The following is a 26049-nucleotide window of genomic DNA, read 5'->3' as shown; positions in this document are numbered from 1 at the left end:
TCCTGAGGGAGCCCCCTTAAAAACAGTTAGGGACCTCCCACAGATGGATTCTGTTGGGCACAGCCAAACCTGGGACCCAAGGGGCCCAAACCTGAACTGTCCCTCCAGCAAGCCAAACAGAGGGACCCAGCCTCCAGCTTTAGGTAGCCAGAGGTTGACCCTGAGAGCACAGTGCAACTCAGTTAAAGAGAGAAAGGCACCCATGGTGGAAGATAATTGGAGGAAGCTAAGCCCTAAATTAGTAGAGCCTCTCTTCAATACTCCATATCCAAACCAGCCTTTAACTTTGCATAAACACACCCAAGGTAGTGATTCCCTATGGTGGAGACCCTCTAATACCCAAAGGGTGAGGGACTGCTTAGTGGACCATGAGACAGGGGGTACCCATGCTAGTGCAGGTACTTCCTTATATGGCCACTCAGGCAATATAGGCTTACCTGGCCAAGGATAGCCTTATCTCCTTTCGTTTGGGGGGGGGGTTATGTAGGAAGGTGGCTACCTGACTATGGTTACCCCAGATTTTTTGCCTGTGTTTAGCTGGTTTTTTGACTTAGTTGACCTGGTTCCCTGCTAATCAGGGCCCCAGGCCATCTGCTCTCTCTGTAAAATGGATTCCATGTACCCTAGGTACATACCACAATTGGAAATGGACTCCTTGTCAGCCCCTGTATAATGCACTATAGGTGCCCAGGGCATAGGGGCCACCAAGGCCTACCAGGGGCTGCAGCATATCTTTTGCCACCCCTGGCTGGTTCTTAAATTGACACAACTGGCTGATCACTCAGCTGGGGTAAGGTGGTGTAATCACCCCTTGCTTAGATATGGTATACCTATATCTAAACCTATATCTGGACACATGTAAACCTGTGAGCCACTCCTATGGAAGGCCTCATCAATCCTGGAGGCAGGGTGCGTGGTTTTATGTGAGATGGAGCTCTAGCATGAGCTGAGCCTGTCTGCAGCTGTCGGGAACAACTCCCTAAGCTGTTTCAGGATAATGCCATACCATATACTCTTAAGTGCCTTATATTCCTCGCGGTTAAATAGCAACTTTGGTTTGGCTTTATCAAAACATGTCGTGTAAGGTGTCATACGATTTGGAATACCATCCCCTCGCCAGTTCTGGCGACGGGGATGGCATTCCACCCCTCTAGAGGGGTAAGACATGTTCCTTTACTGTAATGCGGTTAATTTCTCCAAAGACCTTAGATCCACAAAATGGATGCCTCTGCCACAGACAAATGTCTGGACCCCTGTAGCTGACCGAAACTCAGCAGATGGGGCCTGGACAAAGGGTTTCCTGTCACAGGAGGGTGTCACCACCCTCCACACAGGAGATAGTGGATTGTAGCAGGGAGGGTTGAAAGAAACCAGACACTGCCTGGGGCGCACAAGGCTGCCCCTTGCATAATCCGGCCAAACCGGTTCTGGGGCACTCCAGCCCTTGTGCCAGGGCGGCCTGGATCAAAGGAAAGGGGTGTATCCACCCCCTTCCTGGGTCCCACCCATAGGGAGGGACCTAGCAGGTAATCACGCCCCCCAGATTGGAATAAGAGTGGGAGCAGTGCCAATGCACATCAGATTTCCTGGAAGAAACATTAGAAACGAAACTCTGGACCCTTGGACCTCCATCTCAACGTGGAAGCCCGAAGAATCTCCCTTGTGGTCAAGGAGTGACCACCCTGCAGCAGCAGGCACCATCCAGCCCTCGACGTCTACTTAGTTGCAGTTCCCGCCGGAACTCGAGCGACTGAGATTGACGAGATCAAGCTTGCCTGCCTTCCAACAGCCCTATCCACAGTCCCTGCAGAGCTGAGACCCGTGGAGGCGACCGGAAGCGTGGGGCACGCCATCTTGAATTGACCACGAGACGCTGACCGTGCAGCCCACGAGTGACCCTTGAAGCTGTGCACCGGGGTTTGAGAAGCCCCCACCCTGAGCTGCTCTTGAGCCGAAGTTCAGCCCTCCACACTCGACGAGTGCTGCGTGGGGCCCTTTGGCTCTATTTGGCTCAACGCGTTGGCCCGGTCACTTGCCAGCTGGCTAGTGGGCCCTGTGCCGACGAACTAACTAAGAAGACTCGTGAATCTGGTTGCTCCAGATCCACACCAGCTCCCCTGAAAAGGAGCCCCGACTCTGACCTTCCTGGTCCGAGTGAGAAGCAATCTTCCGACCCCGCGTGGATTGCTCTTGCCAAGGCTTGTTTGCTCCAAACTTGAAGCCGACTGCACCGACGGTGAGAGCCTGCGTGGGACAGATCGTGACCTGCTCCTGGACGTCGCAGATGCCCCAGAGCCCACGTGACAGCGGAGAGAAGCTCCTCGACGACCACCTGATTGCGCCCGACATTGCCTGGTTCCGTCCTGGTTCCACCCTGGTCACTGCTGAGTGACCCAGACTCTGTCCCCTCTGCTTTCAGGTACTCTACAACTTGAGTCCACCCTTGGACTCCACCGGACACTTCATCTTTAACCCGCCTGCAGCCCTTTCAGCTTCAAGCACCAAGAGCCTGCGTGTCAAAACCCGACGCCACTTCGACCCTGTGCACCCACTTCCTGTGGGTGAGGTAACTTTGCTCCGCCGGTGTTCCCACACTGGTGCACATCTCTAGGGTCTGTGTGTTAAGTTTTGTTCCTCTAGGTCCAGCGGAAGTGTCCTTAAACTTTAACTCTATGACTTTTACGCACCATTGGTTAACATTGGTGCATGCATGCGCTTCCCGCACATCTCCCGAATCCCGAGGGCCATTCCCGACTTCAGCATTGCTTGTCCTGACTGCTCCCAGCGATTCCCTAGGCCCTAGGCCTAACCACTGTTCGAGTGGCCTCTCTTATACCACTTGTTTAGTACATGGTTTGAGTGGCCACCCGCCCTCATCCATAATTGTGCAACTTGTATGTTTAAACAGTGCTTTTGATTTAACGCTTGTGCCCCTTTATTCATAAAGAATACTGGGGATTGTTTTTAGTAATAAACACATATATTTTTATAATATATACTTGTGTGGTGTCCTTTCATTTGGTATTACAGGATTGTATGTGGTAAAACAGCTCGCTTAACACGACCTCTTAAGTTAAGCCTTTAGGCTGCTTAGTCCATGCTACCCCTAGGATAGCTTGTCTAATAAGGTTGACTTACAACCAGACACCATAAGGGATTGTTTGGTCAGGTAGTAGGTGGTTCCAGAATTGGAAACATCCCCTACCAGGCCAACTTCTCACAGGGGACCATCTATCTCATGTGGCAGCCCCCTGAACGAGAAGCTTCTTCTCAAAACAGTTTCACTGGAGCTTTCTTGGACAGTGTATCCATTTCATATCACCCTACTCCTTAACAGCACGATGGGAAGGGGTGGATAGCATGAAAAAGCAAACTCCAATGCTTCCTCCATGATGGGTGGGGGCAAGGCTTTCAGAACCAGTTCAAGACCTCAGTAGGTCCCGGAGAGCATGTGCTGGTGCTGTGGGTAAAGAGGAGGGGTAGGGGCTACCCAACAAGGACTCCTCTCCCTCTTAATCCTTCTTACCAGTCCACTCCGGAGCACACCGGCAGCTGTAGGTGTTCACCCCATCCACACAAGTCCCTCCGTTCCTACACTTATGGCCTGGACAGTCACCAACGTTGATCTCCCAATTCTGGCCACCGGACCCTGAGCAGCACAAAAGAGGAAAAGCATGTTAGAAAGTGGTAGTAAAGTCCAAACTACAAGCATGATGAGCAGACGGCATTGGAAGTAAAGTCCAAACTACTAATATGATGAGCAGAAGGCATTGGTATTAAATTCTAAACTACAAGCATGATGAGCAGAAGGCATTGGTATTAAATTCTAAACTACAAGCCTGATGAGCAGAAGGCACTGGTAGTAAAGTCCAAACTACAAGCATGATGAGCAGAAGGCACTGGTAGTATAGTCCAAACTATAAGCATGATGAGCAGAAGGCACTCATAGTAATGTCCAAACTACATGCATGATGAGCAGAAGCCATTGGTAGTAAAGCCCAAACTACAAACATGATGAGCAGAAGGCATCAGTAGTAAAGTGCAAACTACAAACATGATGAGCAGAAGGCATCGGTAGTAAAGTGCAAACTACAAGCATGACTTTACACCTGTTGGGGATGCACTCTGACATCCACTGCAGCAACCTTCAGAGGCATGACAGTCATTTTGGCATAGAGGCCGCACCTCCCACTTAAAAATGTGTGCCATCCAATGGGCGACTCGAATGAGTCTGCGTTGATTTGTGGGTCTTGTACTGTGTGCCTCAGTTATGTCCAGCTGTCTGAGACGTCAGGCGTGAATTGACAGGCATGCTGTAAACTGGATCCATCCGCCAATCCGTCTCAATGTGGAGGCATCCATGGAGGATTGACAAGCCGAATGTGCAAGTGGAGGCCCATTGGTGGGCTTGAAACATCTCAGACAGCTGCAAAAAGTGCAAATAACTGAGGCACACACTACAAGACCCACAAACCAATGCGGACCCATTCAAGTCACCCATTTGAGGGCTTATATTTTTAAGAGGGAGGTGTGGCCTCTATGCCAAAATGACTGTCACGCCTCTGAAGAGTGCAATGAGCACGAAACGTGTCAGGCGTGAATTGACTGGCATGCTGCATACTGGATCCACCCGCCGATCCGGCTTTTACCTCATGAAGGTTGCTGCAGTGGGTGTCAGAGTGCATCTCCAACAGGTGGGAACCTTGGAGCTTTGATTTATATGCGGCGTCCCAGCCGAGGGAGGCGCACCACCTGGAAATTTGGGGCCACAGAGCTCCGAATCATGGAGTCTCACTGTGGAGGCATCAATGGAGGATTGACAAGCCGGATGTACGAGTGGAGGCCCATTTGTGGGCTTGAAATGTCTCAGACAGCGGCACATAACTGAGGCACACACTACAAGACCCACAAACCAACGCAAACCCATTTGAGTCGCCAATTGGAGGGCTCATATTTTTATGTGGGAGGTGTGGCCTCTATGCCAAAATGACTGTCGCGCCTCTGAAGTGTGCAATGAGCATGAAACGCGTCAGGTGTGAATCGACGGGCATGCTGTAAACTGGATCCACTCGCTGATCTGGCTTTTACCTCATGAAGGTTGCTGCAGTAGATGTCAGAGTGCATCTCCAACAGGTGGGAACCATGGAGCTTTGAGATATATATATATATATATATATATATATATATATATATATATATATATATTCACTGAAAAAACCATAGGTTTCAGGGGTGTTATAGTTAGCTGGACATTTCATTCAATGATAAATCATCTGAGTAGGATGATATCAACAAGTTATATAAAAAAACAATTTTTCTTTTAACATATAAGGCGTCAATCAATGGGATTTTCTGAAGACCAAGACGTTCCTATGGGGATAATGTTTTAAGAAAGCTATGCAGCTGTAAATATTTATAGTAATCTAGATTGGTAAGATTAAACTTGAGTTGAAGCTCAGAAAAGGGTATCATATCATTATTCTGCCATAAATTGCCAATGCAGTTTATACCCAGATTACGCCATTTTATCATGATATGATCTCTAAAAATTGAAGGAAGAATATATTGAGCCGACAAAGGGGTATATCTCACAATTTTTGACATCCCCAGATGTCGCCTAATTATCTTCCAAGCCCGATATGCTGCTGTTATAATCTTAAATTTCATTTTCTTGTAGTAACTGGGTTCTACGTTCTTGAGCAAACATCCACGGGCCTCAGCCCCTAGAGCGAATTCATATATCGAAGGGGAATATGCCTCTAAAATTGGTGCTTTAGAGCCTAAAATTAAGGGATTAATAAATTGCAATACAGATGCTAAATAGTAGAACAAAAAATGTGGAACCCCCCACCCTCCTCTAGCCTTCGGGAGGATCATTTTTTTATAGGCTCTGCGATGGCGTTTATAGCCCCATAAAAATCTCGCCGCCATCCCCTCAAGTTGTTTAAAAAAGTCTAAAGGAAATTCTAAGGGGACAGTTCTAAAAAGATATAATAAACGAGGCAATATTATCATTTTTAATACATTATTCCTTCCATACATAGAGAAGTGTAAATGATCAATTCGCTCCAGTGTAGAGTTAGCCTTTTTAAGAATAGGATCAAAATTAAGTTTTGGAATATCGGGCACTGGGGTTGTAATCTTGATTCCCAAGTATGTGGCAGTAGGTACTATATTAAGATGTATCGGTGGGTTCTGTCCGACATAAAGCGTTTGCGTCTTCGAGAGATTAAGCTTGTATCCCGAGAAAGCCCCAAAACGAGAAGCGAGCTCTTCAATCTTTGGCAGTGCCTTTGAGATGTCAGTTGTAACCACCACCACATCATCTGCGTAGGCAAGTGCTCTATAAGAAGTGCCCGCAACCTCGACTGGAGTTACATCTTCCGCTCGAGTCAGTTCACATAGAAAAACATCAATATATATGGCGAAAAGGAGCGGAGATGAGGGGCATTCTTGCCTAGTGCCACGATGGATAGACAGCGGGGTAGATTTATTAACCCCAAATTTGACAGAGGACGTTGGTGATTGATATAGAGCCCCCAAAGCGACTATCATACGCGGGCCAAACCCTTTAATAGCAAGTAGATCCCAAAGATAGGGCCAGGCCACCCTGTCAAATGCCTTTTCTGCATCCAACAGGGTGACTCCTATAGGTGTATTTGTACCCTGTGCCCAGTCCATCAGGGCAATGACCCTCCAGACATGATCCGAGGTGTCCCTGTTAGGAATGAACCCGTGTTGATAACGCGAGACTATAGAAGAGATTACCCCTGAGATTCGAGAGGCTAATATTTTTGCAAAAACCTTGCTATCGGCATTAATCAAAGATATAGGTCTATATGATGCCGGATCAAGGGGGGATTTATCTTTCTTAAGAAATGCCATTATTATAGATTCGCTCCATGATGCTGGAGGCGCCCCGTTTTGTGCTTCCAAGTAAGTAGCTATCATATCTTGTTTCAATAAATTCATAAACATTCTAAAAAACTCCAAGGGTAGACCGTCAGGGCCCATAGCTTTGCCAGAAGCTAAGGAGAGCAGGGCCGTCTCAATTTCTTCCCATGTAATATTGGCCTCCAATTGCCGTGCTTGTGGAAAAGTTAATTTCGAAGTATTATCTATAGTGACAAAATTCAGTATCTGATCTCTAGAATAAGCCATCGTATCAGATTCATACAGAATGGAATAAAATTGCCGAAATACCTCAAGGATTCTCTCTGGATTATTATGGATCTGGCCTCCATCATACTGTATTGCATCAATAGTGTTTAAAGCTAGCTTTTGCCGAATCTTTTTAGCTAAGATCTTACCCGAGTTTTCTCCCATTTCATAAATCTGTGACCTGAATATTGCCATCTGTTGTGCCACTTTATTCGCATATATTTCATAGAGAGTTGCTTTGTGTATGGCTATAGTGGCTTTAATATGTTCCGTATCTTGCGATAGGGAAATAGCCGTGACTAATTTCTCCTCCCACTCCCTTACTAGTTTATACTTCGCAATTTTTTGTTTCTTGATTGAATAGGCTAGTGTCTCCCCACGTACCCCAGCCTTGAAAGTGTCCCATGCGTTTTGAATAGATGTGCTTCCTCTATTAAATTCAAAGAATTCAGTAATCCATTTCCCCATGAATTCTATATATAGGGGGTCTGCTAATAATTTCCGATCAAACGACCAAGATCTTATTGGTAGAGTACCGCCGATCTCTATTTTCAGCTCAATCAGAATCGGATTATGATCGGATATTATTCGTGGGAATATCTTAAATAAAGTATCATTAATAAAACCAGTATTTATAAAAATATAGTCTAAGCGCACAAATTTCTGATGCGGGGCAAAGAGGAAAGTATACCCAGGTGATAAAGGAATTTTGGCATATCCCACATCAGACAGCCCGAAGTCCAATACTAAGCCTCTTAGTGCCTTATATGTCTTTTTCTTTAGACCAGAGTAAGTTGAATCACTGCGCATATCTAGTCCATCTGCCAAATGAATATTCAGATCTCCGCAGAATATTAAAGGCGCCGGCCAATCAGCTAGTTCTAAATTTAGAAAATTCAGGATATCCGGATCATCCAAGTTTGATGCATAAATTGAACAAATCGTCCATAGTTTATTGTCAATACTAATCTCTAAGATTACCCATCTGCCATACTGATCAACTTTACTACGTTTAAGAGACCCTAATCCTCTTCTCATCAGTATTGCCACCCCTTTAGTGGTGGTACCTTGACGGGTGCAAGCCATTAGTTGCAAGCCTAAATCCTTGAATACCTGCCTGTCATTCCAAGTAATATGCGTTTCTTGAAGGCACAAAAAGTCTAATCTCATGATCTCAATGATTTGTGCACCCCCCTTTTTTTCTTATTATTAATGCCACAAATATTCCAAGAACAAATTCGTAATTTTCCCATCTTAATCATTCATTGTATCATGTAAAGATTATCCTCCATGACCTATCAGACAGAGCATTACATCCCGTGTTAATACCACATAATAGTACACCCATTCTTCACAAGAAAATAATCCAAACAGTTTCCGGATCCAGTACAAATTAAGATTCATTTTACCGGTCATCATATTAGAACATCTACTCAATAAATGTTTTCTGTGTTTGCTTGCAACCCTTTTTACCCTCCCCCGCCACCCCAGTCCCTTCCCCCCCCCTTGACCCCAACCCAAGAAGGGCAAAGGGACTGAATAGTCCCTAACATTGATGACATGAGAAGCATCTTGTGTCTCACTGGTCACTTCCTGACACGACATCCTCTTAGATGTAGCTACCATAACAAATCTAAAGCAAATAAAGAAAAAACAAATCAGATATAAGATCCATTATGATCCATTATTACCAAACAGTTTGCGAGGATATTCAAGCATATAAACAAGGTTATCAAAACTATGCGGTGCGATTATCCTTAGTGTAGGCCCAGTGACAAAATACAAAAAAAAAAAGAAAAAAGATAATATATAATCAGGTAGTTCATAGTGAAGCAAGGAGCTCTTTAGCAGATCCTTCAGAAGTTAGAAAGTGAGATCTCTCTTTATAGATCACTTTAAGTTTAGAGGGGTTAAGGAGAAAGGCTTGGGCGCCCTTAGCCTGGAAAGATGGATTTAACTGGCGAAATTGCCAGCGTTGCTGGACGTTAGCATGACAATAGTCAGGGCGTACAAAAAATTCCAAACCTTTCCCCCTACGCTTCCGATCCGGTCTAGCCAGGTCATAGAGAGCCTCCCTAGACAGAAAATTATTTAAGCTAATCAAAATTGCCCTAGGCTTAGCGTTCGAGTCTTGCCTAGCATGTTTTTGAAATGGGAACCTATGGGCCCTTTGCAGCTCTACGTCCCACTTCCACTGAATGAGTTCTGGGAAGGCCTCTGAAAAGAGATCAATCACAAATTGTCTGACATCCCTCCCCTCGCTTCCCTCAGGAATGCCCAAAATACGTAAGTTATTCCGGTGAGATCTATTTTCCAGGTCCACCAGTTTCAAGTTAATCTCGTCTCTTAACCCCACCAACGAAGATATTTGCATTTTTTGTGAGCAACAGTATCTTCAATCGTTGATATTCACCCTTCAGCCTCTAGAACTCTAGCAGCCGTCTCGTTACATGATTTAGCCACTCGCCTTAGATTATTTTGCAACCTCCGGATTGCGCCTTGTGTATGTAAGTTTTCCGCCCTTGTTTTCTCCCGATGTTGGAGCATAACCTGATAGAGTGTATCCAGAGTTACTTCTGAGGTCTGGGTTTGAAACTGCGATCTGTCCAAAATGTCATTAGGTAGAACAGAGGGTGAGCCAGCATTTTCACCTTGTACAGTAAGAACAGTATTCTCTTCTGCCCCCCAATCTGGTCTTCCTGGTGAACCAACGTTGTCGCAGTCCTCTTCGCCGACTGAGCTCCGTAGATCTTGTGTTGAGCTGTTCAGACTCTTGCTGCTGCCAGCATCCCTCCAGTCCTCATCTCCATCTAAGCTCTCTGATTCTAAGGCTATGGATAGATCGGACATTGAATAAAAGTTCCCCGTTGACCCAACTGATTCTGCCTCCTCCAGAGAAGTCAAAGGGACACGCTAGTTAGCGTAACCGCGCGCTTTATAAAACTCCCTTATTATTATTATTATTCTTACTGGTGCCACTTGTAAATTAGTCTCAGATAATAGTGACTCTGCTAGTCCTTGAGTAGTTGTATCTGGGTCCCCCCCGGGGATCAAGGTTATTGATGATTCTAAGGTGTCCTTACCCAGAGCTGATTTTGTTCTCTCCCTTATGACACCGGGTTTCCCCCCATAGCAGGGTTTGATACTTGTGACAAAGACATAGCTGGGTTAGCTGTAGTAAGAACAGGTGTTTGTATTTTATCAGCAGTTAACAATTTATCACTGTTAGAGAGTCCAGTCTTTGTATTTTTTTTCAAAAACATCACTGGGACTTTGGAAATAGTACCAGTCCTACAAGACCCAGAATCCCCCATGGCTGCTTGACTAAGACCCCGATCCACAGATTTAGTCAGCAGAGAATTTACATTATGGGCAGAATTCGCAGTCTCCAATGGAATCACTTGCGCTAGTACCTCCATTCTGAGTCAAGTATTGCGATGCCTGTGAAGCTGCTGTAACCGCTCTGGTCTTCGGTTTTAGAGTCTTGGGGGCCATGACAGAGACCGTGTACTTCGAGCCTCTCACCACACCTTGCTGGCCTCTCCCCCGGCGTTGCCTGGAGCGTCGATACCGCAATTCAGAGGGTACGCTGTAGGCTTTCAAGCGGGCTGACTCGCTGCTTCGTTCCTCCTCTCTCTGCTCAGTGCTGCTCCGCTCCACTACTGCACTCCGCTCCGCCTTCCATCGCGAGTCTGGGGCGGTTGAGCACCGCCACGCAAGCTGCAGAGACTGCTGAGCGCAGCACCAGAGATCCAGCCGCATTCCAGCCTTTTTCCAGGTATGTAAAGCGGTCTTATGAAAGCCGCGTATTGCTCCAGTATTAATCGGGTAATTCGAAATCGTGAAGAACGCACCACTCTATGCGGAGAAGTGAACACAGTGAGAGCGCCACTGATGCTGCTCACTCAGATGCTGCTGCATCCGCCATCTTTCCCCCGAGTAAATATATTTCTCAATGATACATTTCCAACAAAGTAGAAATATAAAAGGCAGTGTATGTGACCGTTGTTGTATATAAAAAAGTATACATAAGACTCAGTGATTGTATGAGTGACTGTATGCATAACTGTATGCTTGTAATAGTGATTTTATAACATACTAAGTATGAGTTACTATCTACATGAATAAATAAAGTGGTGTCTATATAAGTGTGCAACTGAGTAAATGTAAGTATGATTCATTGTTTGTATAAGTAAGTAGGATGACTGCATAAGTGAATAAGATGTGTGCTGGTGTGTCATGTTGATGTAGGTGTATAAATATATTTAATAATATTCTATTGATCTTTATTAGCATGTATGAGTGAATATATATGTAAGTGTTTAGATGTGTGTTTAGATGTAGGAATCACTGAGTGGGTTTTTAGAAACTTGTATTGGTGTGTCAATGCATTCAGATATGGTACTTCGTATTTTATAATGAGTGTACAAAGATTATGCTAGTGTATGTTGAGGTGTATCTGATTGTCACGTGGATGATGTCATCAGTGCTGTCATCAATGATGTCATTTGAGATGCCATCAGTGATGTCACTGACCATGTCATGAATGATGTAATGTGTGACATCATCAGCAGTAGATTGCAGGCACGCCAGTTATAGTTAGCACAACTAACTATAACGGAGGAATTTCAATGGTTTTGTACGAGTGAAATGTCCAGCTAACTATAACACCCCTAAAACCTATGGTTTTTTCCAGTGAATTTCTAAGGTTATTTAAATGCTAATTCCTAACTATAACATACCTGGAACCCTATGGATTTTTCAGTGAATTTCTAAGGTTTTTTAAATGATAATTCCTAATTATAATCTTCATTAAGCACATCTGTTTTTTCAATCTTTTTTAATTATCATCCCATTCTCAACCTAGTAAAAACTGCAAATATTAACACTCTTCAATTGATGCCTTCCTCCAACAAAATCGCCACAAACCAGAACCACAACTAACGTTAATAATATATAAACTAGAAGTTCCTGTAGGAAAAAAAAAAAAACACCACTTCCCCATATTTTCAACAACAAGCCAAATCTGCAATGCTACCTAAAAAAACAGGCAATAGTTCCACTTACCACTAACAAATTAACATCAACATTTAACTAGTGTAAGGACGTCGACTATGCACTGCGTGATTTACATCCAACTCACACCCACATTTAAAGACGGCTATGTGACAGAGGTACTACTTATGCACTTCCAACAACAACAAAATCACAACACCCAGCGCCGCCACCACTACAACCACCCTTACTGACCCCTCCTCATCTACTACCTTAGAGGCAGTACAAAACAGGACAACAGACCTTCCCAAAATAATATATCCCCTCAACAGGACACTAGCTGAATGGTAAGAGATGTGGCAACCAACTATGTATAAGGGAGGGAACTCGCACATCAACAATAATTTACACAATGCCAAGACTACCAGTGATATGCTATACACAACTCACTATACAAACCAAAAACTTTTCCGTGTTTAGATATAGTATAGTGCACTGCACAGTGGATGCAACCATATTATCTCAAACACTGGGGAATATTTTCGTCATGAAGCTGCGTTGTCCCCCTCTCTTGAAGCAGAAGCGGACTGGGCTGGTCCAACGTACGCGACTCCAGCATAAGAGTATAAATAATTACGCTACACCTTGGGCGTGATTCACTTGTGCGAAGACAAAAGACTCTGCCACAGCGAAGGTCTTCACCCTGCCAAGTGGTTGCTGCCATGACCACGTACCTCCTCGATGCAGGCCCATTGCGAACTCAGTGCCACAGCACTGCAGACTTATGTCTGTAGCGACTACTACCTTCGATCTAAACTGCAGACAGCAGGGTTCACAACTTGAATTCAGCTTTGGATCCCCACTACGGACAGCATTGAATTTAGCCATGCTTTTTTTAATGCAGAGACAATTGTCCTATATGTCTTCAGATTTTGTTAAAGGATGTGACAAAAAGCATTCCTCAATATCTGCCCTGACTACTACCTTCGATCTACACTGCGGACAGCAGGGTTCACAACTTGAATTCATCTTTGGATCTACACTACGGACAGCATTGAATTTAGCCTTGCTTTATTTAAGGCAGAGACAAGTGTTCTGTAGGTCTTCAGATTTTGTTAAATTAAGTGACAAAAAGCATTCCTCGATGTCTGTGTCGACTACTGCCTTCGATCTACACTGCGGACAGCAGGGTTCCCAACCTGAATTCAGCTTTGCATCTACACTACGGACAATAGGGAATTCAGCCTTGATGTATTTAATGCAGAGACAACTGTACTGTATGTTTTCAGATTTTGTTAAAATAAGTGACAAAAAGCATTCCTCGATGTTTGTGTCGACTACTGCCTTCTATCTACACTGCGGACATCAGTGTTCACGCCTCGAATTCAGCTTTGCATCTACACTACGGATAGTAGGGAATTCAGCCTTGATTTATTTAATGCGGAGACAATTGTACTGTATGTCTACCACTTTTTTGTTAAAATAAGTGACAAAAAGCATACGTCGATATCTGTGCTGACTACTGCCTTCGATGTACACTGCAGACAGCAGGGTTCACAACTTGAATTCTGCTTTGGATCGACACTACGGTCAACATTGAATCAAGCCTTGCTTTATTTAATGCAGAGACAATTGTCCTATATGTCTCCAGATTTTGTTAAAGAATGTGACAAAAAGCATTCTGCTATGTCTGTCCTGACTACTGCCTTCGATCTACACTGCGGACAGCAAGGTTCACAACTTGAATTCAGTTTTGGATCTACTCTATGGACAGCATTGAATTCATCCATGCTTAATTTAAGGCAGAGACAACTGTACTGTATGTCTACAGATTTTGTTAAAATAAGTGACAAAAGGCATTCCTTGATGTCTGTGTCGACTACTGCCTTCGATCTACACTGCGGACAGCAGGGTTTACAACTTGAATTCAGCTTTGCATCTACACTATGGACAGTAGGGAATTCAGCCTTGATTTATTTAAGGCAGAGACATTTGTACTCTATGTCCTAATATTTTGTTAAAGGATGTGACAAAAAACATTCCTCAATGTTTGTACTGACTACTGCCTTCGATCTATATTGTGAGGGCTCATGATTCATGTGGAATGGCGATTGCACATGACGCATTACAGTAAGCAAGAGACATTGTACCAGTGCGACCCGCCTGAACCACGAGTCATCGCAGGGTAAGCACACGCTGAGTTCTTCAGGTACCACTAACTTACTGCACCACAAGTCATCTTCACGTGACCTTATTAAGGTAGAATTCAGAAGGCAAAAAACATTGATACCGGAGCGGTCCCCCCGGACCACGCATCATCGCAGGTTTTGTACACGCTCAGTGCCAAAAGTACTACTAACTCAGTGCACCAAAAGTCATCGCCACGTGGCTGCATTCAGGCAGAGTTCAACAGACAAAAGTCATTGGTCTGAATGTGGCCCCCCTGGACTACACATTATCGCAGGGTACGTACAAGCTCAGCGCTAAAGAAATTACTAAGTCAGTGCACCATAAATCATCGCAAAGATGAGTGAACAGTTTTATGTCAGCAATGAGGCATACTATCACTTTTAAATTAAATTGATGCAGAATTCAATAGACAAAAGACATTAGTCCAAATACTGTTCCCCCCGACCACGCATCATCGCAGGGTGTGTACACTCTAAGCGCCAAAGGTAGTACTAACTCAGTGCACCATAAATCATCGCCACATAGCCTTATTAAGGCAGAATTCAGTAGGCAAACAAAGTTGCTACCAGTGCGGCTTGGCCAGAGCTCGCATTATCGCAGGCACCACAGAACATTGATGCTTCAGGTGCCACTAACTCAGAGCACCACTTATCATCGCTGGTTGCAGACACGCTAACTTACCAATACTGTGCAGCTCTACTCAAAGCCACCTGGCCGTGAACTCTTGCTAACCGCTGCCTCCTGCCTACTCTGTGGTCATCAGAGCTCACAATTAAATAGACTCTTATTATTTGCAGAGTGCAGTACCAAACTAAGTATAACGTCCCTCAAACTGACACAATATCCCTTTGGTACCCTTCCTTCAAGAACTTATTTTATATCAGTTCTAGGTTTAGTTGAATAACAAAATTCACCCTGCAAGTGCAAAGGAACACTGAATGGCAGTCTACACTGCGGACAGCACAGGTCACAATTTGAAATATAATGTCCCTGAAACCTACGTATTTCGACAACGTATTCCATATATGTTTCGTCTTTTATTTGAATCATGATTACAGATGATGCAGTCAAGTAGGCAACAGACAATGCTTCCAGTGCAGCCCGTTTCGACCAAGCATCATCGCAGGGTGAGCACACGCTGAGCACCAGACGTACCACTAACTTAGTACACCATAAATAATAGCCATGTAGCCTTATTAAGGCAAAATTCATTAGCCAAAAGACATTCTTACCAGTGCGGTCTGCCTGGACCACGCATCATCACAGGCTCCACACAAACCACCCCTACCTCAGTGCACCATAACTCATGAATCCTTTACGATAGAATTTTCTGTGTATTCTTTCACATGTAGTGCTTCTACCTTTGTCCAGCAGAAGTCATAAACCGTTTATGATGGAATATCTGTGCATGATATGATGATTACTATTGTACTTGTTACCAACACCAACGTAATAAAATGGAGTTGAGTGCATGTGCCCGTACCCACTTCAACTATCTATCAGTGTCTGTGTATTCATTATGCTTGTAAAATGCTGCCCCTGAGCCCTAAAATATTATATTGTGTTGTAAACATCGTATGCAACCATCTTATCTCTGACAGTAACAAAAACTTCGGTTATATAACTTTCTCTTGTTCATTCTACAAATACGAACGTAGAAACTGGGTCATTAACATACTGAAAGCAAGTGTATTGTAAAATTATAAGCTATTGCTCAATTGCTTTTTGCAGCATATTTATATAGTGCGAAGTCGACCCAAGACTATGTTAGCAATTTACATGAGCACTGTATTTACAGTACATTTTCAGGCACGTGAAGATTACGTGATTTGTCTACAATAACAGGATGTGACGTGACTCCGAGGCTCGAAAATTGATTTCCAGCACCAAGTTCGACAGTATACCTGAATGACCGCATACGTATATATATGTTAGCTGCCTTTCATGCGCTAAAAACTGCAACCTAAAGCTTTTATAGCCCTGTATTACTACAGCTACCACACTCCACTGAATGTACAACAAATATTCATATTCACAGAAATGCGTCATGGCCACCATCTTTTATGTGTGGAACTATGGATGAATGTAGGGTCAGTGATACCCCGTACCTTCCATGTTGGCCATGTTGTGGGACTTCACAGACATAATGACACATTTGCGTTTAAGACCCGGGTGACGGCAGCACTACAACACAGACACCCGAATCAGTTAATTTGTGATATAGCCCCGACGGAGCCACGCCCATAGCTCCGAAGTCATTGTTCACAGCCTCACGCAGCACTGGCATACGGCAGGCCAGCCCACTCCGCTTACGCTTACAGGTAAACACAACAACGCTACGTGGCCCAGATTTTCATTGTAGTGATTTGCTAGTTCCAGGTCTAGGTGCACACACAGCACACACACACACTCCCTCATGGCTGGTATACACCGATACCACACCCATTCAGCACAGGCGTCACAACACACGTGACCCTACCAATAAAAAAGACCAGGCGCACGTGCTCTACGCCATTTTAGAGTTTTCTCCTATTGCAAGCACTGTGATGGCCCGGCCTAGTGGTTTGGACGCCTCATGTAGGCCCGAACTACTGAACAGGGGGGCCAACCACCACATGCGTGGCCTCTTTTGTCACTGAGTTAGTGGTACTGCAATGACTGAGCGGGTGCGGAACCTGCGATGATGAGGGGGGCACGAGTATGTCCTTTTCCAAAGCGATATCAAGACTCAGCAACAAATGTGAGACTTCTTGGTAGCAGAGCGGGACTGCATGATGTAGAAGGTGCTCTGTCCGCAAAAAGGTGAGCAGTGAGGCCTGGGTGCACACCGGAGCAAGTAGATGCGATACAGCATACTGGATCAAAAAAGCGACGCAACGATTTAGGCGTACGCATTCCAACATACCCAATCTTATTGCATTTGTATTTTTTTTTCCAATGGCAGGAAAGTTTATATAGTCGGTCAAATGTCTGTCGCTCCCACATGCGTAGCGAAGTAGATGAGTATTTATTTTTTTATACTATGTACAGTTAAATTTACCATCTTATTTTGGCAACTTTTCTTTTCTAAATTAATATATAGCACTCACGCCTCCATTGCTGTGCGCAGTACAGCTCGTGCCTTCGTTGGAGTGCACAGCACTGCTCACGCAGCGCAAGACATTTTCTATCTGAAAAAACGGGGATATGAAGCTAACGTTTTTCAGTGAATTTCAAAGGTTTTTTAAATGCTAATTCCTAACTATAACATGGCTGAAACCTATGGTTTTTCAGTGAATTTCGAAGGTTTTTTTAATTCTAATTCCTAACTATAATCTGTCAGAAACCTATGGTTTTTTCAGTGAATTTCAAATGTTTTTTTAAATGATAATTTTTAAATATATTTCTTGTTCTATTTTTTTATATTCTTTAACTACATTTTTTTAATCTACTTATTTTTATATATATATATATTTTAAATTACGCTACACATTTAAAAAAAAATTTAAATAAAAAATATATTTGTTATTATTTTATATTCTTTTAAATATACTTACATTATTTTGGTATTGGTTTTTTTTAGTCGCTCTCCCAAAGCGCACCCTTCTCATTCACTGCGCTGAACGTGTGTTGCCATTTTAGGATTTATGTGTAGGATCCGCATACGGTGTGCGACAAGTACGACTTTCCCAACGAGGACCCTATGCGACTGGTACGCGACTTGTAGCGCATACACGACATATACGTATTACGTGACACGACGGTTGCACGGTTGCGCGTGACGTCATATGCATGTCGGACGGGGTGGGAGCGCGACCCACGCAAACATTTTTAATGTTCAAAAACGTATACATATATATTTGATATAAATATTAAGACAAGACATTATCTAAGCTAATTATAAAAATAATATTCTTCAACTTTCAATAAAGTTACATCACTTTTAAATGCAATTTCGCGAATTCGCGCTGGGTGCGAGCTGTGTGCGCACACCCTACGCGCACCCCATGTGACCAGGGGGGTGGTGGTCCCCAGGGCCACAACAAGGCTCCAGGAGGTGGGCCGCACGGCCCCCTCCAACAATACACAAAGCCCCTGGGGTGGTGGTCCCCGGGGCTTAGGGGGGTCATTAAGACCCCCCAACTACGAATTTTGCTGGGGGGGGAGACTTTAGACTCTGTATCGGTGCTTACTTGTAGGTACCAAAATCTCTCAATAAACACAAGGGCTCTTTTTATAGCCACCTAAGCACTAAGCACATATTTTTCAGATGTATATCTGAAAAATATTATTTGTTTTTTTTGCTTGGAGTCGCGCACCCAACGCGTCAGAGTCGTGCACCGAACATGTAGAAGTCGTGCACCAAACGCGTTAGAGTTGCGCACTCTACAGCTTATGAGTTGTGCATCCAACGCGTGCACACCAGGGGGCTTCACTGAGCAACGCGCTGGGTACGCGACTCCTAATTTTACCATCGAAAAATAGCCCCTATCACTAATTTGTAATATCCTGTCCCTATCCCCGGGGCTTATATAAAACGCTGGGGATAGTGGGCGTAGCCCCAAAGCCCCCACGGTCACACCGGCTCCCTGCGTCCTTCGGGAGCCAGCATTGCTTTTCCACATGGGGAGCTGCTAACATGCAGCTCCGCATGTGGAAAAGCAATATGGTTTGGATTTTGAAAGAGAGAGCAGGTTTCCCTGCTCTCTCTTTCAAAATCCAAACCAAGTTTGCTATGGGAGGGCGGGAGCCGCAAGACTCCTGCCCTCCCATAGCAAACTGAGGTGTCCCGGGGGTCGGCACCCCCGGGATGTCACTGACCATGTCATGAATGATGTAAAATGTGACGTCATCAGCAGTGCATTGCGGGGGCGTGAGTTATAGTTAGCTCAACTCACTATAACAGCGGAATTTCTATAGTTTTGTATGAATGAAATGTCCAACTAACTATAACATCCCTGAACCCTATGGTTTTGTTCAGTGAATTTCAAAGGTTTTTTTAAAAGCTAATTTGTACCTATAACACACCTGAAACCTATGGTTTTTTCAGTGAATTTGAAAGGTTTTATTAGATGCTAATTTCTAAATATTTTCTTCTTTAAACCTATAGTTTTTTCAGTGATTTAAAATTATCACTTTATTGTCAACCTAGTGAAAACAGCTGATATGCACAGTTTTTCAGCAATAGCTTCCACAAAAAAAATGGACACAAATGAAAACAAAAAGTAACGGTAATAATATACAGAGTAGACATCACCGTGCAAAAATAACACAAAAACACAAGTTCCCGATATTTTGAACGAGCAGCTAAATATGAGGTGTGATCCAAAAACAGGGAATAAGCCACGTTTGCAGTAGGAATTCAACATCTGCATTTTACTGGTGGAAACGACTACCTACAATTTGAAAGGGATCGCAGCCCAGAATCACATCTGAAACGCAACATATGTCATAGAGTTACTGATCACGCAGCTAACACCCATGAAGGTCACAAGACTCACTGCCGCCAACCTGAGCACGTCCCCCCAGGACCACCCCTTCCCTACTACCACTGAGGCATCACAGAACAGGACAGCGGACCTTCCAAAATGATAGGGACCCTCAGCCACACAATAATTGAATTTTGCCAGATATGGCAAGCAAGTATGTGTGAAGGACGCAACTTAACCATCAATAATAATAATGCACACAATACCAAGTGTAGCGGTGATGTGCTGGTTAGACCTCACTGTGCAGATCACAAATATCTCCATGTGTACATATACTGCTGGTGCTTGTAGTGTTGTGCACAATAGATGCAACCATGTTATCTAAAGCAGTGGGGAAGAGCTCAGACATGTAGCTGTGTTGTCCCCCCCTGGAAGCTGAAGCGCAGTGGGCTGGTTCAACGCACGGCACTCCAGCGTAAGAGTATGAATAAATAAGCTGGGGCTCTGGGCGTGGTTCACTTGTGAACTGTGATAACCAACGCGTCTTCCAGAGCGGCGGCCCTCACCATGTCATGTGGCTGCTGCCATGACTGAGGTCCTCCTTAAGACAGGCCCCCTGCGAACCCAGAGGCGCAGCACCGCAGACTTATGTCTGTACAGACTAATGCCTTCGATCTAAACTGCGGAAAACAGGGCTCACATTTCCGATCGAGTTGTGATTGTCGATGACGCAGTCCAGTGTGCAAGAGTCATTGCTAACAGTGCAGCCCCCCCACCGGACCACGCATCAATGCAGGCTGTACACACGCTGAGCGCCAGAGATACCACTAACTCAGTATACCAGAAGTCAACACCACGCGGACTTATTAAGGCAGCATTCATTACACAAAGGACATTGCTCCCACTGCGGCCCACCCAGACCACGCATCATCGCTGCCTGAGCACAAACTGAGTGTCAAAGGTACCCTACCACCCCGACAGACACCTCAGATCATCCACCTCCCATCTTATCACAATACCCAGAATCAATAGAGCCAGATAGGGGGGTCGCTCATACTCTTACAACTCGGCCAAACTTTGGAACTCCCTCCCCCTGCCCCTGCGCTCTGAACCCAATCTACTTACCTTCCGGAATAAAACTAAAAACCATGCTGTTTGCTAACTCTGACTAGGCCCCTACCTTTCTTCCCGCGCGCCAGTCCACAGCGCTAGGACGCCTCAGGGTAGCTACCGCGCTATATAAATTATCTTTCCATTCCATTCCATTCCAAGGTACCACTAACTCAGTGCACCATAAGTCATTGCCATGTGGCCTTATTAAGGAATAATTCAATACACACAAGACATTGCTCCCACTGCGGCCCGCCGTACTCCATGCATCATCACTGGCTGTGCACACGCTATGCGCCACACCTGCCACTAACTCTATACAGCTCAAGGCGACGCCACGTGGCTGTGGGCCCTTCCTGACCACTGCCTCCAGTCTACACTGCGGTCAGCAGGGCTCACAATTCAAGATTAGTACCAATGTATATTGTGTAAGAGACTATAAATTGTAAATAAAGCAAATGCTCCCAATCTGTGCAGCTAAAGTGATCACCACGTGGCTGTGGGCCTTTACTGACTGCTGCCTCCGGTCTACAACCTGCGGACAGCAGGGCTCACAATTCAGGTGGAGTGGCAATTGCAGATGAAGCAGTCTAGAAGGCAACTGACAATGCCACCTGTACGGCCCTCCCGGACGTCGTATCATCACAGGCTGCGCACACGCTGAGCGCCAGAGGTACCCCTAACTCAGTGCACCACAAGTCAACACCATGTGGCCTTATTAAGGCAGAATTCAATAGACAAAAGACATTGCTCCCAGTGCAGCCCCCCGGATCACGCATCATCGCATGATACGCACAAGCGGAGTGCCAAAGATACTACTAACTCAGTGCACCATAAGTCATCACTACGTGGCCTTATTTAGGCAGAATTCAATTGAATTCAATTGACACAATACATTGCTCCGAGTGTGAGTCCCCCGGTCCACGTATCATTGCATGGTACGTACACGCTCAGTGCCAAACTTACTACAAACTCAGTGCACCATAAGTCATCGCAACATGGCCTTATTAAGACAGAATTGATTAGACAAAAGACATTGGTCCGAGTGCGCCCCCCCGGACCACGCATCATCGCAGGGTACGTGCACGCTCAGTGCGAAAGGTACTACTAAATCAGTGCACCATAAGTCATCGCCACGTGGCATTATTAAGGCAGAATTCAATAGACAAAAGACATTGCTCCCAGTGCAGTGCGCCAGGACCACGTATCATCGCAGGGTGCCCATAGGCTGGTTGCTTCAGGTGCCACTAACTCAGTGCACCACTTATCATCGCTGGTTGCATGCATGCTGAATTGCCAATACTGTGCAGCTCTACTCAACGCCACGAGGCTGTGCTCCCTTGCTCACCTCTGCCTCTGGTCAACACTGCGGTCATCATAGCTCACAAAAATAATTACATTTTAAGTCACTAATTACAGAGTGGTGTAGGCAACTAACTATAAGGTCCCTCAAACCTACACAATATCCTTTTAGTATCCTTACTTCAAGAACTTTTTTGATATCAATTATAGCATCATCGCAGGCTGCACACACACTGAGTGCTTCAGGACCACTAACTCAGTGCAGCACACCTCATGGACCCTTTATGAGATAACATTTAACCCTGGGCGTAGTTCGCGAAGTAGCGCTACGCGAAGCTATGCAAAGTGCACTTCGCGAGCTACGCGTAGCACTGCGCGAACAACGTAGTACGCTGTTCGCGATGATTGCACAGTGCCGGATGCTTGTCCGCACTGTGCAATCATTGTAAACGATACAAAAGGGGATGATGGACGGAGCGCTTGAACAAATCAAACACTCACCCCCAGTCAACTGATCTGGGTTTAATCCATCACCATTCTTTAGTTCACTCAGCCACCCCAGTTCAGACATGGCTATATGCAAATCAGTCTGACCCTGTGCCTCGTGGGAACAGTCCAGCCCGAACTGCCAAGCCATGTCTTCCCTGGACCAGAAACAAGCATCCTGGGACCGGTTTCGGATTCATAATCCTCATCAGCCAGGCTATCTTGAATCCAGTGGCCAAGTGAACAAGGGACTCACATCTGAGCATACCCTGCCACACTTAGGGCGAACAAAGCGACACAAAAGGGGATGATGGACGGAGCGCTTGAACAAATCAAACACTCACCCCCAGTCAACTGATCTGGGCTTAATCCATCACCATTCTTTAGTTCACTCAGCCACCCCAGTTCAGACATGGCTATATGCAAATCAATCTGACCCTGTGCCTCGTGGGAACAGTCCAGCCCGAACTGCCAAACCATGTCTTCCCTGGACCAGAAACAAGCATCCTGGGACCGGTTTCGGATTCATAATCCTCATCAGCCAGGCTATCTTGAATCCAGTGGCCAAGTGAACAAGGGACTCACGTCTGAGCATACCCTGCCACACTTAGGGCGAACAAAGCGATACAAAAGGGGATGATGGACAGAGCGCTTGAACAAATCAAACACTCACCCCCAGTCAACTGATCTGGGTTTAATCCATCACCATTCTTTAGTTCACTCAGCCACCCCAGTTCAGACATGGCTATATGCAAATCAGTCTGACCCTGTGCCTCGTGGGAACAGTCCAGCGCACTAAAGAATGGTGATGGATTAAACCCAGATAAGTTGACTGGGGGTGAGTGTTTGATTTGTTCAAACACTCCGTCCATCATCCCCTTTTGTATCGCTTTGTTCGCCCTAAGTGTGGCAGGGTATACTCAGACGTGAGTCCCTTGTTCACTTGGCCACTGGATTCAAGATAGCCTGGCTGATGAGGATTATGAATCCGAAACCGGTCCCAGGATGCTTGTTTCCGGTCCAGGGAAGACATGGCTTGGCAGTTCGGGCTGGACTGTTCCCATAAGGCACAGGGTCAGACTGATTTGCATATAGCTATGTCTGAACTGGGGTGGCTGAGTGAACTAAAGAATGGTGATGGATTAAACCCAGATAAGTTGACTGGGGGTGAGTGTTTGATTTGTTCAAACGCTCCGTCCATCATCCCCTTTTGTATCGCTTCAATCATTGTAAACAGCATCTTGCAGAGTGCAAGATGTCTTTTACTGCCGCTCGAGTAGATTTGTGGAGTGGTGTGGCTCACTGGTTAGAGGCGGCAGACCCAGGAGCAGAAGTCGGCCAGGGACCAGGGTTCAATTCCCGACGCGGCAGGGTCCTGGACTAGGGTCAGCGGACTCGACAATTCTCGCCTCGGTGCCTACTCTAACCTGGGGTCCCACTCGGCAACTCTGGGCATTAGCTTGCCTAATCTCCACAACGGCCCCATCAACGCTGGGGATGCCTGGCTCCACCTTGGGGATTCCCAGTGGGGACCGTCCCACAGGGAAAAGCCAGGACGGGTTCCCCAGCGGTATACAGCGCCGGAACGCCCCTTTGCTGGGGCAGCTGTGCGCTTTACAAGTATACGACATTTACATTTACATTTACTCGAGCAGCAGCTTTCTCAACGCGAACTGATAGTTTCTCATCGCAAGCGGTCAAGAGCATACGCTATCACTCTCAAAGTTTATGTTTATGTTTAATGCTTATATAGCGCTCGAATGCCAAAGCGTCTTGGCGCTGGGGTGTGAGGGCAGAGGATATGATTATTTGACAAAGCCTATGTGGCTGTAAAGAGCCGGGTTTTCAGACTCTTCCTGAAGAGCTGGAGATTTGGTTGAAGCCTCATAGACAGAGGCAGTTTGTTCCAAAGCTTGGCCGCACAGTGTGTTATAGCTCAGCCCGCCATCTAGCCTGTCTTATCTCCGTGGTTTCAATAAGACCTTGACAAGCCAATCTAAGGTTTTTGAAGGTCATCTGCACTGCCCTCATTAATTGCCTTATGCACCAGAGTTAAAGTTTTACATTCTATTCACTGTTTAATGGGCAACCAGTGAAGTGATCTGATTCCAGCTGAGGTTGTCTGGCTGCCGCATTTTGTAGGGACTGCAATTTTTGCATGTGAAATTTGTCAATTCCTAAAAACAGTGCATTAGAATAGTCCAGTTTTGACAAAAAAAGAGCTACCATCACTGTTTTTTTTAAAGCTCTTGGGGTATAAAAGGGAAAATTTTCCTCAAAGTTTTTAGGAGGAACAAACATGAAGAAATAAGGCTATTTACCTGAGCACCAACGTTTAATTTATTATCAAAGATAATCCCTATATTTCTGACCTTCTCCACTGGGTGTGGGCACTCTCCGGCCTCCGACGGCCACCAGGACCGGTTCCACAGGGCCTGGCCTGGCCCAAACTCCATCACCTCTGTCTTATCTGTGTTAATTTTCAGATAACTCTGACACATAAAGGCCATAATCTCAGAGAGACAAGCATGGAACCTGGCTGCTGTGGTCTCTGGCTGATTAGTGAAGGAGATGATAAGTTGAGAGTCATCAGCGTACTAGACCAGAGCAAAGCCTTGTCTCCTAACTAGATTGGCCAACTGGGTGACATACAGATTAAACAGGGTTGAAGATAGGGCAGACCCCTGTGGCACTCCACAGGGGAGATGAAAACTGTCTGACTTCATGCCATCCCAAAACATCTTCTGCTCTCTTACCTCCAAAAAGGAGCACAGTAGGGACAGGGCTGTCCCCCCAACACCTATGTCCCTCAGACGCCGCACCAGAACAGTGTGGTTTATGGTGTCAAAAGCGGCTGATAGGTCAAGGAGCAAAAGGACCGCCTTTCTCCCAACATCCACTACCTCTTCAGCTTCAAGGATTAATGCAGACTCAGTAGAGTGACGTGCGCGAAAGCCGTGTTGGGCGGTGTCCAACAAGTTATTTCCATCGAGATAGTCTGTTAGCACTCTATTGAGTTGTTTCTTTAGAACTTTAGCAGCGATTGGGAGACCAGCAATAGGGCGATAGTTCTTAAGATCGCCGGGGTCAAAGCTTGGTTTCTTTAAAAGAGGTGTATTAGATGCCATTTACCAGGCTGTGGGATAGCAACCGGAGGATAAGACTTGGCTCAAGATAAGGTTGAGATTTTCGCAGATCTTATGTGCTGCTTGAGGTCTAGGAGAGCTTGGAGAATTGTTGTTAATTTCTTGCACCTTCTCTTAAAAGTAACCCGCCAATTTATTACATAAATTTTGATCTGGCTTGAAAGCACTGTCTTACTGAGGTCTAGCCATCAGATTAACGGATTTGAACAATTCCCTAGTGTAGTTGCCCGCCTCCTTTATTTTTGCTGTGA

General features: G+C 45.3%; 1 protein-coding gene across 1 annotated transcript in view; it reads right to left on the bottom strand.

The window, feature by feature from the left end:
• Positions 1-26049, bottom strand: part of LOC144828760 (uncharacterized) — a 198546-nt gene that overhangs the window by 140715 nt on the left and 31782 nt on the right. Inside the window, exon 2 of the mRNA XM_078687248.1 lies at positions 3527-3649. Within this exon, the coding sequence (XP_078543374.1) occupies positions 3527-3649 (123 nt within the window). The remainder of the gene's footprint in view (positions 1-3526; positions 3650-26049) is intronic.

Source organism: Lissotriton helveticus, chromosome 1_1, assembly GCF_964261635.1.
Source record: "Lissotriton helveticus chromosome 1_1, aLisHel1.1, whole genome shotgun sequence".
Classification (NCBI taxonomy): Eukaryota; Metazoa; Chordata; class Amphibia; order Caudata; family Salamandridae; genus Lissotriton; species Lissotriton helveticus.
This window is presented reverse-complemented; position numbering and strand designations above follow the sequence as displayed.